The sequence below is a fragment of the Sceloporus occidentalis genome, unplaced genomic scaffold (genome assembly GCF_023333645.1).
Source record: "Sceloporus occidentalis isolate IW3139 unplaced genomic scaffold, rSceOcc1.0.p SCAF_6, whole genome shotgun sequence".
Lineage (NCBI taxonomy): Eukaryota > Metazoa > Chordata > Lepidosauria > Squamata > Phrynosomatidae > Sceloporus > Sceloporus occidentalis.
Genome location: NW_028316986.1, coordinates 101,695,138 through 101,710,279, shown reverse-complemented (window position 1 = coordinate 101,710,279; position 15,142 = coordinate 101,695,138). Strand labels below are relative to the sequence as shown.

General features: G+C 41.6%; 1 protein-coding gene across 4 annotated transcripts in view; it reads left to right on the top strand.

Moving 5' to 3' along the window:
• The first annotated feature begins 212 nt into the window (after window positions 1–212).
• LOC149311198 (5'-nucleotidase domain-containing protein 1-like) overlaps window positions 213–15,142 on the top strand; it is a 120,046-nt gene continuing 105,116 nt past the window's right edge. Inside the window, exons 1-6 of one of the 4 annotated variants that reach the window (XM_089530541.1) lie at window positions 213–592; window positions 3,401–3,492; window positions 6,421–6,492; window positions 8,550–8,656; window positions 11,915–11,994; window positions 13,480–13,561. In XM_089530541.1, coding sequence (XP_089386667.1) covers window positions 497–592; window positions 3,401–3,492; window positions 6,421–6,492; window positions 8,550–8,656; window positions 11,915–11,994; window positions 13,480–13,561 — 529 coding nt within the window. In that variant the 5' untranslated portion in view covers window positions 213–496. The remainder of the gene's footprint in view (window positions 593–3,400; window positions 3,493–6,420; window positions 6,493–8,549; window positions 8,657–11,914; window positions 11,995–13,479; window positions 13,562–15,142) is intronic. The other 3 variants (XM_089530543.1, XM_089530540.1, XM_089530542.1) reach the window with 3 other exon arrangements.

Genomic DNA, 15,142 nt, shown 5'->3' with positions numbered 1-15,142 from the left:
CTTTAATGCCGAATTTAGCCCCGCTGCAATTGAGGGCTGAGACAGACTGCGGATGTCATCCAGCTTGAAACCGCTTTAACTGCCCCTGCTTAGTATTTGGTAATCCTGGGAACTGTCGTTTATTGTGGCCCCAGAGCTCTTTCTGATAGAGAAGGCTGAAGGTCTCCCAAAACTACACTTCCCAGCATGCCCTAGCCTTGAGCCGGGGCAATTAAAGTGGTCTCAAACTGGATTGTTTCTGCAGTCTGTTTTGGCCCAGACCCAGCTCATAGGGGCTCTTGGTCCAACTGGGGGCAGCAGCTCCTCCTACAAGGGATGGATAGCATTTTCTGATGGTGCTTCGTCGGCGAAAGCGGATTATTTCTGCCGTGTGGACGCAGCCATAGCGGGCAGGCAGGGCTGGAGGCTGAGAATAACTCGGGAAGGGAAGAGGAGGCGGGCCGAGGCAGAGAAGGAGCTGCTGCAGCTGGGGCTGCAAGAGGAAGAGGAGGAGGCCATGGCGCAGCAGTCCTTCTCGCTGGGCGACTGCGAGGTGCTGGGCTTCGACCTGGACCACACTCTCTGCCGGTACCACCTCCGAGAGAGCGCCCGGGTGAGTCAGCCTCCTTGCCTCCGCCTGGCTCTAGTTCTTGGGAAGGAAGAAAGGAAGGAAGGAAGGAAGGGATTGCCAGCCCCTCTCTCTCCCTCCCTCCTCTCTCTGCCAGGATTAAGGAAGAAGGACCCGCTCTGGCACTGCTTCCCCTGCCCTGGCTCAGCGCTAGGGAATCCTGGGAGGGGTAGTTCAGGGAGGCCTTTTGCCTTCCCTTGTCAAAGAGAGAGCTCTGGGGCCCTAGCAAACTACGGTCCCCATAGGTCCAAAAACAAACAAACCCCAACACACTCCAGAAATGCCCCAGTTTGGGACTGCTTCAACCGCCCTGGCTCAAGGGTAGGGAATGCTGGGAATTGTAGTTTGGGGAGAAATTGAGCCTTCCTTGTCTGGTTTCCTCAATAAACTCCAGTTCCCCAGAACTCCCCAGGAAAGAGCCAGGGCATTGAAAGCGGTCTCCAACGGGGTTCTTCCTGCAATCTTTTCTGGCCCTATGATGGGGATTGTGGAAATACTTTCCTTGTGGCACCAGAGCTCTCTGACTAGAGATGAGAAGGCTAGAGCTGGAGGCGGCGAAAAGCCTCGCTCTGACGTCTCTGCTGCTAAATGGAGCCCCTCGGGGGGGGGGGGGGGGGGCGGTTATTTGGCCAGCCTAAACTGCCTTCCTTGCTGGTGCTTTCTGAGGGCTTCTGCTGCTGCCACTTCCCCAGGAAAATCCAAAACACACTGCGGAAATAATCCACTTTGAGACCGCATCAACTGCCCTGGCTCAGTGCTAAGGAATTCTGTCGTGGCTCCAGAGCTCTTTCTGACAGAGAAGGCGAAATGTCTAACCAAACCACACTTCCCAGGATTCCCTAACACTGAGCCAGGGCACTTAAAGGGGTGTCAAACTGGGTTATTTCTGCAGTGCTGATGTAGCCCCAGTGAGCTACATGGCTTAAGTGGGGATTTGAACTTTGGTCTCGAAGGTACTACTAGTGCAACATGCTTCGCTATGAGCTGAAATACTTCTGTTTCCACCACTGTTACAGGTTCAGAAGCTGCAAACCTTTGTCTTTGGCCACCATAAAGATTCATATGTACATCACTTCTTCTTCAAAGCTATAGTAGCTATGTTTATATTGTGAGAGAATTACCCCGTAGGTTGCAGCCTTGTAGGGCCTGAACAGACAAGCCAAAATAAAGCTGCTTTGGGTCACTTTGGAGGTATGCTGTTTAAATGACACACACACCTTAAGAGGCCTTAGGACTGGAGCATGGCTTTGGCGCGGCTTCTGGACTCTTAGGACGCATGCATCATTTGTACAGCATACCTCCAAAGTGACCCAAAGCAGCTTTATTTTGGCCTGTCTGTTTGGGCCCGTAGTTGATGAAATAGATGTGTTCCTGGGCATGGCTTCTCTAACAGAAAATTTGATAGGAGAGAGAGAAATAACATGGAAAGAATAAGGATAGATTCCCATACAACACACACACACACACACACACATACACAGGATAACAGTTCAACATGTTTGAGAAAATTATTTATCCAAAACTTACAATAAGCACATGTGAAATAAAACAACTAGGCCAGGTATACCCTGAGAAATAATAAAAATATATTGAATCTTCTGGAGACCACTTAGAAAGCTTCCAATAAAATGCATGCAGAGATTATTTTTGCTTTCACCAACTTCCACTTTTATTATGATTTCAATTTTGGGGGCCAGATTTATAGACCTATAAATTGGTTGTTATTTTTGTAACATGGTGGGATAGCTGGTAAGGCAGGCTTATCTGCTCCCCTGTTTTCTCTCTCTCTTGCTGTTTATGCATGCGCAGAAAGGGCTTGTGAAGGCAGCTGCTGTTTGCCGTACCTTTTGCAGCAAGGCAGTAGTAGTGGGTAGAGTAGAATCCCATTCTTTTCCAGCCCAAACTTTATTGATTGCTTACAGCAGCATACATAGTACTGCAATCCAACACTGAAAGTCTGTGTTTCTCCAAATTGGTTTCACTATCCTTTCAGTACCAATGGTGCTTAAAATCCTTTTCAGCTAGACAGAGGATGAGGAGGAAAGAGGGGCTGGATTGGGAGGAGAGAGAAGCTTCTTATCAAAAGCTTTGCTAACTGAAATATGCATGTACAAATTTACATACAATCTTCCAAACAACTCAGAATAACATTCTTCTCAGGCATTGTGCATGGGACGGTGCCGCAAATGTTGCCGCAAGAGGCTGTATTGAGACAATATACTCACATTTAGATTGTATCCATGAGAAGGTAAAGATATGATATATTCATAGAGAAGTAGCATTTTTTCCACATTTTATCCCATTTTTCAACTTTAAAAAGTGCCCATGGTGACTAGCACCACTAAAACAGACAACAAAGCTGTTAAAATCACAATAATCTTGACCTGACAGGTCTCCTAGATCACAGGCAGCATAAACCTTACAGCAAATGTGTGCCGACAGGGACAGGTGGTGGTGAGATGCAATGACAATTTCCTTACCACATTCATATACTTAACTATGATGTATGGTAAAGAATAATTATTATTGGAGCCATTATTAGAAGCAGAAATCCTTGAGGCGTGCAAAGGTGACATTTCTGTGAGTTTCACTCTTCATTCTTAAACTGTTAACATTTTGCTAAAGAATCTGACTGTTAACAATTTGAATTGTTGACACTTTTGCATACCAAACATTTTATCTATTCCTAATAAGATAGACCCCAAAGTGTAAAGTAACAGAGTCTTGCAGTGCCTCAGTGTGTTTCGTTTTTATGTAGTGTTATATTTTTTTTCTTTCCCTCTTAATTTGCAGCTTATATATGAAAGCTTTGCTCAGTATATGGTAAAAGAAAAAGGTTATGACAAAGAGCTGCTGAATGTAACACCAGAAAGCTGGGATTTTTGGTAAGTTGATTTCTTTAAAAATTGTAACTGTTTATGTCCATATTTCTTGCCAGTTCATTCATTGAATATGGGGAAAAAAAATGCCTATCTTTCATCGGCACGTTCCGGATACCCTAACCTTAGCACGTACCTAGTACATACAAAATGGCAGCGCCCTATACACATGGGCACCACCATTTTGACGCAGCGGACGCTTAGCGTCCGCACGTAGTGGCACGATTATGATGCCACAAGTGCGCCATTGGCACCTTGCGGCATCATAACCGTGACGCAAGAAGAAGCCGCTTTTTGCGGCTTCTTTTTGCTGCGCAGAGGAGCCGCGTGGTTTGTTCACTGCGGCTGCTTTGCGCACCAAACATGGGCGCTGGCAGACCACCCTTTTGGGCAGTCTGTAAAGCACCATCATTTCTTAGAAAATGGAAAAGACTATGCCTATATTTCATGATTACTCAAAGTGATGGTCCCTCGACTGGTGCCAATCCTTGGCAGGTTTCTAGGAAAGAAAGAAAGCACTGTACCCAGTTGATACAAATTTAGTGCTGGTCTCTGGTACATTGGAAAACAATTGGGCCTGAACAGACAGGTCAAAATAAAGCTGCTTCGGGTCACTTTGGAAGTATGCTGTTTAAATGCTGCATTTGTCCTAAGAGGCCAGAAGCCACGCCAAAGCCACACTCCAGTCCTAAGGACTGGAACGCTGCTTTGGCGCGGCTTCTGGCCTCTTAAGATGTGTGTGTAATTTAAACAGCATATCTCCAAAGTGATGTGAAGCAGCTTTAATTTGGCCTGTCTGTTCAGGCCCAGTTATTACTGGTCCCCCACACCATGTTTTTCTTTGCCTTTAAGTAATTTCTGACTTATGGTAACCCCGAGGTTGCACTTCTTTCTTTTCTTTTGCACAATTTGTTCAGAGACAGTTTCCATTGCTGAGTGGGTCCAACATTCAAAACAATACACTATACTGGCTCTTATTTATTACTAATCTGTTGTTTATTTCTTAAATTTACTATGTATTAGTAATAGCAATAGCAATAGAAAGTACATTTCTATGCCGCTTATCAGTGCACTTAAGCACTCCCTAAGCGGTTTCCAACTGTAAGCTAATTGCCCCCAGCAATCTGGGTACTCATTTTAGCGACCTCCTCGGAAGGATGCAAGCCTGAGTCGAGCTTGAGCCCTTTGGCTGGTATTGAACTTGCAACCTTATGGTTTGGAGTGAGTAGCTGCAATACAGGCATTTAACCACTTCACCGCCAGGGCTCCTACTGCACCACCAGGGCTCCTTATATTTCAACTTCCCTCTGATGCGTTCAAGACAATTTATATGGCTGTCTGCATCCTTACTTAACAGTACTGTTCTTTTTTCACAATAACCTTGTGAAGAAGGTCAGACTGTGAGAGAATGACTGGCCTAAGGTCATCCACTGATTCATTTTTTTAGCTCAATGGGGACTTGAAATTGGATTTCCGAAGCTCTAGCCCAGCACTAACCAGTACATAGCACTGGTTCTCAATATAGCTCACTATTCTTTGGTGAGGGACAGACCTCCCCAAAAGGGCGGCCTGCCGGCAGCTTAATTCTCTCCAGAGAGAAGCTGCATCCACCAAACCACGCAGCTTCCCTCCAGAGGAAAAAGAACCCAGAAAAAAATGGGTTCTTTTTGTGCCACAGGGCGGACGTCATGAGTGTGCCAATGGCGCACTCGCAATGTAAGCACAGTGCGATGCCATGCGGTGCTTATGTCACAATGGCAGCACCCATGTACATGGGATGCCACCATTGTTACACCATCACACCATGCTAGGGTTAGGGACCGTGCATTTGCCGCGTTGTCCCTAACCCTAAAATCAGTGCCAGTACGGCACATTTGGGCAGTCTATACAGCGCCTTAGTCTGCCAAAGGACTGAGATCTGTTGGAGGGGATCCCTCCACTCTATCCCAACAGTGGAGGCAACACACAACAGAGATGCCCTGGTTGTGGAGTGCCCTCTCTTTGGAGGCCCAGTTGACTCTGACATGGGTTTCATTTCAGCATCAATTTAAAACTTAGCTGTTTTTAAAAGTTCTTGCTGATTAGGGATCAGGCCTGATAAAGCTGTGAATTTCTCTTTCAGTCCACTTGGTTTTGATGGTTTTAATTTGTTTTAAGCCATTGTAAAATATTTTCAGACTTCTAAAGTATTAGAAGTTTGTTGTTAGTGTCCTGTCCTGAAGTCTTTTCATAGAAAAAAATGTAAATATTTTAACAAAGATAATAAAAATAAAATCTTTTGCTTACACCTTGTTGCCCCTTGTTTCATTAGTCCCATGGCTCAGTTATGACACAGCATCATCCATTACACTATCAGTGGGTGCCAGAACTTCCAGTTTCCTGTCAGGATTATTGGGCTGAGTAAATGGTTTTGTGTTTTGTTTTTGTTTTTTAGTTATGTATAGTTTTTCTGAGAGGTTCCTGACTGACAATATTTAGACAAGCCTTGTTCTGAATCCTTTTTCTTATGACTCCGCAGTCTCTACAGCAGGACTTACAACCTACCAGAGGTTTTGCCTGACAATTCCCATCAGCTGGACTTAATGTGACTGGTGGTAAATGATTATGGGAGTTGTAATCATATATATATATACACACACACACACAGAGAGAGAGAGAGAGAGAGAGAGAAATCTAAAGGTTCCCCACCCTTGCTCTATATCCAGGCCATTTTGGTTTGAATGTGCAGCTGGCCTGATGATGAGTTCTCCCAAGCCACAGCATGCAGGTAGTATTGAGCTGCCAGGCCTATCTCTATTGCCATAAATTTATTGAAGATTACAGTCTGTATTATATGCTCTGCCACTTGTGTATATATTTAAAATAATAATAATAATAATAATAATAATTGCACACACTTTTCATTTCCCTGTTGCTGACTTCAAATACTTTTAGCTGTAAAGGCCTGGTTCTAGATATGGAAGATGGGAACTTCCTTAAACTTTCGGAAGATGGAACTGTTTTGAGGTAACACTTCAATCTCTCATGTCTCAATAACTTGTGTGTTTCTGACACATTTATATTTTTATAGCACTATTCTGTTTTCTCCTGTGTGTTCTGTATGTTAGGGTTGGAGAATTTGGGACACATCAAATACAGTTTCCACCATAGTTGACCACTGATGTAGCAGATGGGAATTAGAGTCCAACAGCATTGTGGGGCTACAATCTTGCTGTTAAGTATAGAATGTATGCTTGCCATCTTCTGCCAAGTTGCTGCCCTTCTGAGTTGTTGTTGGGTTTTTTCCATGCTGGCTGGGAAAGTTGAGAATTATAGCCCAACATCTCTGGAGAATACCAGATACCACATGGGGGAAGGGATTATATCCTTCTCATATATGTCATGCTCTTCCTGCATGCCATCAGAGTTATCCTTTTCTGCATTGCTGGAATGGTGAAATGAATCAGTTTAATTTGGGAATATAATCTCCCAGAAGTCTAGAGACTGACATTGCCATACAAGTGTCATGCACTTTTATATGAAAGTCAAGGTGTCCCTTCTAAGACTCATGTCTGAAAAAATATCCAGTTATAAAATGCTGAACAGAAGAAGGAAGCTTCTCACTCTGTAGTACAAGCGCAGTTCCTATAGATAGTACCCTATGCTGCACCCAGTGGTTCTATCAGCAAACATATTGAACATGAAATAAGCCATCTATCTATCTGGAGTGTGTGTGTGTGTGTGTGTGTGTGTGTGTGTGTGTATGTGTATGGAATTCCAGTACATACGCTATTTGCACTTCACATGGCTGCTTTGTATATACAGTAACTCCAGTGTTCACATAACATTCTGATTTGCCAAGTGTGTTGCGAAGCCACCTAAAATTGATATTCTCTATTAGTGTCAACCTGGAAGACTGCATACTTTTAGATTTGATCAAGTAACTTTTTAATTGTCATAAAAAAATAAGAACAAATGAAAACATCAACACACTCTTGATTCCTGGTTCCATTCAGCTTAATCTTCTATTACTGACATCTTCAAATATTTTAACTTTCAATGAATTCATTCAGTTAATAGGATCAGCTCATACCCTTCATTAGACAACATTCCTATATCTACCAATTAATGTATGCCACTAAAATAAATATTACTTCTGAATAAATACACTTAGAATTGCATTTCCAAAGACCAATTCAGTAAATTACTTAAGGAAAGGAATTAAAGGGGGGGGGGGGGGGACAGGAATAAGGATAAACCTGTAATTTCTACATTAAACTTAATAAACTCAAGTGGTTGGATACAATTCAGTAAATAACCAGTTCATTTTGCAAATTAATTGGTTCGACTATATAGAATTGATATAACAGTAGGAAAACTCTTTCAATAAAATATCAATAAAATTAATTTGCTCAGAATTCATTTGATAACTTTGTAACACATACACTTGTAAATGTAGCTCATTCACTAAATGAAACTGCTTTAGATGCCCTAATGGGAGAAATGTGGGATATAAATGAAATAAATAAAACAATGGAGCAATAAGTAAACCATTCCTAGAATAAATTTCTTAAATAAAATAAATCATATGCAACTCATTTCTAAGATGCTTGAACTGATAGCATTCATGGGTCAATTCGTCCCCCCCCCCCCCCGAATATATCAATGCAATACAGAAACATTAATAAGATCACTCAGATTCTTAAGAAAATCAGTGAATGTAAATAATTAATTCTTCAGGGAAATAAATACAGATCAGCTGGAATTAATTTCCAAAGAATTTTAGGAGATACTAGAAAATTGGGTGATACTCCATATACTTTGGCTTGCCCAACTCTCTGAGTACCACAAGTTGATATGACAAAGTTGATATAGTACCCAATGTCTGTTACAAAAGATCTCCTAAAGGTTGTGGGTTTCTTCTCTTGAAGAAGTGCATAACCATTAACTTGAGACTATTATGTCGTGATCTTTGTTGTTCAAAGACATCCTACTGCAATTTTGGGGAAGAGAGATAGAAGAAAATTCATACATCTGGTTGAAATGCCTGTTTTTAATTCTGGGTCCATGCATATGTCAAACAGGGCAAGTCATGGGACAAAGCACATGACCCCTGAAGAGATCTTGGAGACATATGGAAGGAAAGAGTGGAAACACTTCCAGACAATGAGTGGAATGGTTTCTCGTTCAGGTATTTGATATAGATGTATAGATATAAAACAATGTTGCTTTGGCCTCACTGACTGACTAAAGGCCAGATGGGATCAATGACTGGATTTCTTTTTAGCCAACTTAACACATTATTCTGTGTGAAGTGGCTCCAGCTGACTAAAGGGTCGTGTGGTGATGCTATTGGCAATTGTGACAATAAAAGGGGAAGAGCAAGGGAGAATTGAAGAGAGTGTGTCAGTTTAGAGCTCAGACTCATTTAACAAGTCAGTTCATAGCTGCTTTGTTCTGTGGGTTGTCAGTTGAGATTCAAGCCAAACCTTAGAAGAATTCATACTTCTGTTAAAGGGAGTTATATTAGAGAGAGTAATTCAAAAGAAGCAGAAAACAGTTTAGAACTGAAAGAAATTCAGTGAGGGAACTGAAGAAGAAATAATTTGTAACAAGTGAAATGCTGTAAATACTGTAACCATACGATCTGTGTACTAACCTTGAAAAGATACAATAATAACATCTGCTTGTAAATAAAGTTTACTTTTATTATTGTTTCCATAAGTAAAGTGGCATTAGTGAATTTAGGAGAATAATTTTCACAGATAACATGCTATCTACAGTAAAACATATATAGGAGAAGGACACTCGGGGACCTCAACCCTACGTGTGAAAGGGATCTAGGAGTCCAAGTAGACCACAAGTTGAACATGAGTGAACAGTGTGATGCGGCAGCTAAAAAGGCCAATGCTATTTTTGGCTGCATCAATAGAAGTATAGTGTCTAGATCAAGAGAAGTAATAGTGCCACTGTATTCTGCTTTGGTCAGGCCCCACCTAGAATATTGTGTCCAGTTCTGGGCGCCACAATTCAGAAAGGACATTGAGAAACTGGAGCGTGTCCAAAGGAGGGCGACAAAAATGGTGAAGGGTCTGGAGACCATGCCCTATGAGGAACGACTTAGGGAGCTGGGGATGTTTAGCCTGGAGAAAAGAAGGTTAAGAGGTGATATGATAGCCCTGTTTAAATATTTGAAAGGATGTCATATTGAGGAGGGAGCAAGCTTGTTTTCTGCTGCTCCAGAGAACAGGACCCGGAACAATGGATGCAAGCTACAGGAAAAGAGATTCCACCTGAACATTAGGAGGAACTTCCTGACAGTAAGGGCTGTTCGGCAGTGGAATGCACTTCCTCGGAGGGTGATAGAGTCTCCTTCCTTGGAGGTCTTTAAACAGAGGCTGGATGGCCATCTGTCAGGGATGCTTTGATTTGGATTTCCTGCATGGCAGGGGGTTGGACTGGATGGCCCTAATGGTCTCTTCCAACTCTACGATTCTATGATTCTATGATTCTATAATTCATTCAAGGAAAAGTGTATTGGGGGTAAAAGCGAGGCAAGTGATAGGACCAAGGAGTCAAGGAATGTTTCTGAGGCATAGGAAAAGCCTCAGAGCATCAGTAGGAAGACCCTGTTGGTCACAGCCATGCTCCCAATGTTGTGCCTGTTCACTTGGCTTCTCCTCACACTAAGAGTGTAGAACCATGGTGAATTTCAACATTTTCTTCTCCTTCATTTACTATGGCCTGTTACAAACAGGCACCCTAGTACGCGACGAGTGCATACTAGGGTTAGAAAGGGGCGTCACTTCTTGATGCCCCTAACCCTAGTACGGACCCAGTCCATACAAAATGGCAGCGCCCTATACAGATGGGCGCCGCCATGACTACGTCACCACTGCGCCGCCTCCAAACGAGGCGTGCGGTTGTGATGTTGTCATGCCGTGCACCTAGAGCGCCCTTTCCGCGGCATGAGAAGGAGCTCTGAAATGGAGCTCCTTCTGTGGTTTGCGTCGCTGGCGCAGCCTTTAGATGGCTGTGCCGGCAAAGCAAGGGAGAAAGGGCCCGAGCGGCCCCTTCCTCCTCCTCCCCGCCACCCTCGGATGTCCTTGGGGCATGAAGCCCCAAGGACACCCCTTTCCAGGCCGCGGGGAAGCGGCCTCTTGCCACTTCCCCGCGGCCTGGAAAGCGGCAGATCGGGGCCTCAGAGGCTGCTGTTGTGGCAGCTGAGGCCTTGGTACAGCAGGGAAAGGGCCGGTTACAGGCCACCCCAAAGGGGCGGTCTGTAACACACCAAAATTTTACTTGCCCACATCCTAGTTTTTCCATACAGCTGGTTCTCCTATCTTAATGTTAAGAGCAGTTTGACATTAAAAACGGTTATTCAAAGGGGTGATATAGCAATAGCAAATACATTTCTGTACCGCTTGTCAGTGCACTTAAGCACTCCCTAAGTGGTTTACCATGTGTAAGCTAATTGCTGCCAGCAAGCTGGTACTCATTTTAGCAGCCTCCAGAAGGATGTAAGGCTGAGTGCATCCTGAACTCCTGGCTGGTATTGAACTCACAACCTGTGAGTGTGTGGCTACAGTAGAAGCATTTAACCACTGTACCACTAGGGCTCTTTGAATGGGTGGTCCCACATTGGAACAAATACTGAAAAATTATCCAGTGCTTTAGCTCTAGATTTCTTATATCGTATGGTTAGACTGGGTACCTACAAGATGCCTTACAACTTTTATGGTAATATTATATTATTATCATTATTATCCCACTTTACCCCCAAAATTGGGATACAGAGTAGCTTACAAATAAAAATATGAGTCTCATATGCACATCTCATAATGGCTAATCATAAAGATTTGACCAGGGTGTAGAGGAGCACCTCTTTAGGCCCACCACTGAAAAAAGTCCACCATGTGGAGATGCACAAGGGTTTTCTCATCTGAAACAGTTGTAGAAATCATTTCTTATGGAGGCCTGACTGGTGTCAACATTGATCTCATTTCTGAAAAAGTTAAAACCTAGCTGTTCACCCAGGCTTTTTGGAAGGCAGTGATCATTTTTGGTCTGTTGAGACATGAACTTTGTTTTGTTGTTGTTGAATTGAGCTGCATACTTTTATTCATTTGACTGACTGACAGCTTCAGAGACAGTGTGGGACAGAAATAATGTTTGCAGATGAGTTTGCTGCTAAAAGGCACAGGAACAAGGTTTGGTTTTGAAAAAAGAAAAGAAAAAGGTAATCCTGCAGGGGAGTGGTCACCAATGGAAAAGTAAGAAAGATCAGTTTACCAAAATAATTAGCCAGACTAACACATTTTCCTGCTTTTTCCAACTAAATTTGTTATAAGAACCTCTGAATTGCATAGTTTCATGTGAGAAGTTGGAATCACTGCTTTTCTAGCAGAATACCTGGTATGATATTACAATTTTTTCTTCTTCTTTGCAGCTAAATATTATTCTTATGACAACTATTTTGATTTGCCAGGGGCACTTCTTTGTGCACGGATTGTGGATGGTTTAAACAAAGTAAGTATTAACCTGATTTACAATCCAATGGAAAGAAATCTCTGTGGCATAAAGTAGTCTTTGTCATATCCCTGCTTCTTGTGCTTCTCACTCTATTCATGTGTTACATTCCAAATTTCTTAACAATTAAATATACCATGGAAATCATGAGTTCCTAAGGCAGAATTCACACATATGGTATATAGATCAGAACAGCAGATCGTGCAGGTCTCCAGAAATTGTTGAACTACTACTCTTATCAGTTATAGCCAACATAGCTAATGGTGAGATTGCTGGTCAACAACATCTGGAGGGCCACATGATTCTAATCTGTGATGTAGAATTAAATCCATACTCCTGTCTGAATTCCCATTGCTCTCCTATTCTAAGACTTGGCCTATACATACAGCAGAATGATAGGGTAGAATACTGAGCAGCTAGAATAGACAAAAGCATTTTGGATATCTGGTGGTGACATTTCATGTTTAAAGGTCTTCTACAGAGGAAACTCTCTGCAAGGACAAAGCCAGGATAGTAAATAACTGCTTGCCCAGAATTTCCTCTCTTGCTTTATTGTTGCAGGATATTTTTTTTAAAGTTTTAGCTTTAAGCAATGATATATCACACCTGTTGTCTGAAGTACAACATCACCTGTTTCCCTTCTAACCTACTTTTTGGTAGATACACTGGGCTAACCACCTCTGTTAGTTTCTGCCCTTGTGGATGGCAAGTCGTTGAAACATTACCACACATTTTGTTATCAAGTGTCTATTATAAACAGAATCGTAACCAGCCGATTTTCCCTTTATTGAGCTGTAAACTGGGCCATTCTGAAATGTTTTACATCAAAATGTTGTTGGAAGACAAATGCATGAATATTACCCTATCAGCTGTAAAATTTTGTCTCTAGCCACTAAAATTAGAGATAATGAATTATGGTATTAAAAAAAGGTCTGACTAATGGCAATATACCCCAGATTTACAATTAATAAATCTTGTGTTGCAACTCAATCTGATAACTTGATTTTATTTAAGTTATTTGGATCTTCCTATGTGATTTCTCTATTTTTATTGGTTTTAAGTTACAGCATGTTTCACTGGGTCCATTGACCCTATATGTATTGATTGATTGATTGATTGAACATCTCCTGTTTATCTTATATACTTATAGCAAACTTCTTTTAAAGTATCTAAATCAGTACCATGAGGTATGTACTTTAGGAAACTGTTTTTAGAAGTTAAAACTGAAAGTGAAAACATTCTAGAACATCTCAATGGTGGCTGAGTGTGCTGAATCCTGACTGTGTGTGCCACAGAGATGGTATAGAAAATGGAGTGATGGCAGTAACAGAATGGAGTGGCCTGGAATAGGACATGATTTGAATCCTGAATAAGGACACTCCCCAATGAAACATGTTGCAGGTTCCCCTTTCTCAATGCTGCTGCTTCTTACATTGGAGCCATTAATTTTGAAGATACTCACAGGATTTCTTTTTACAATTATAGCACAGTCCTAGGAGAAAGTATGACTTTTGGAAGGACATTGTTGCTGCCATACAGCATAATTATAAAACTTCGGCATTTAAAGGTGAGTCAGCACTGCCAAACAATGTCTTTTTTTAGAAAGCTAATATTTTTGCATCTATCACAACATAGCTAACCCTTAATGTTTATCAGAAATATGAGCCTTGGATGTTGGCATTTAGAATTAAAAATGTGGCCTTGTTGACTGAAACATAACTTTATTTAGATTTGTTTGTTTGTAATGATGGGCCTATTTCAATTTTGATGTGTTATTAAGGCTGAACATCTGTACAGACTTGCCTAAAAGCAATTCCCATTGAACACGATGGGATTAGCTTCTGAACAGACCTGGAGTACAGAACTGATAAAAGGGGTAAATCTGGTGTTAGACTAGTATGTGGAAGACTACTTGGGTGTCAGAGCAGAACGAGGTCTTTGGCAGCAGATAAGCAGAATTCCCAGTTTTCTGTTTGAAGCATATAGGCAGGGCTTTTGCAGATAGGAAGTAGAGCAGACATTGGGATGCATAATGTACCACCAGTAGGATGTAGAAGTAGCCTACCTGGGATACAGATTTCCAGTAGAATACTTAAATACAAATTAAATTATTTTCCTTTTTCTAAATTAATAGAAAGAATTCAGAAATGAAATGTGGTTTTTGTAATGTGCATGCTGCATATCATGTACAAGCCTTCACTGGACTAGACATAAGGGAAAACAGCAATAACTTTGTGTCGACATGCATCTGAAAAATTAATTGGGTAAAAAAGCTAAATAAAAAGAGGCCAAACTCTAAACATGTAGTTCATTGTTTTATTAAATATGATTTTCAAATCAGGTTTAAGAAACACAACTAGGTATTTGAAAACAACAAATGGCTGATTTCCAATCAATACAAGAAAGAACATACATTTTCATTTCTCGAAAATGTTGTGCAGTTAACGACTTTGTGTGCAATTAAATAGTAACATAATTTTTAAAATAATTGATCTCATGTTAGTATAATAAGTAACTGTACAAGCACCATAGTGTAAAACTAACAAACATAAACAATATTTTTCTATTTATGTAGCTGATGCATATCATTTTGTGAATGCCATATGTAAAAAGACAACTTTCTGTAGCAGGTAACATTATAACGTATTTTATAAGGCTGAGTTAAAAGGTCAGCCAGCCAAGACTGTTTATGGAAGAGTAAAAATTGTTTCAGTTTAGTATCAAACATGGATACAGTGAACATGACCAAGCAAGATTTGCTACTGAGGGTAGCCTTCTGTGTATGCAACTGATGTGGCTGCAGCTGCACAACTGGATGGACATGTCCATCCAAATTGCAGTGATCATCTGGGTCTTATTTGAACTGACTGGATATGTCCTGTGCTGCAGATACAGCTGCCATTACCCTCTAGCACCATTAGCTGTTGCATTGAATATTCGTGCATGATTAGGCCTGCTGGGATGGGGCCAATGTGCTGGTACATTAAATGGCTGATGACCTGATTTTTAGAGTATGCTGTGTTTGCAAGCAAGTGCTTCGATTCCAATTTACAGACCCCCATGCCTACACAGTCCCAAAGAATGGCTGTTATGCTGGTGTTATGGACAGTGAATTCACTGCAAATGCTTAGAAATTTAATGCCAATTT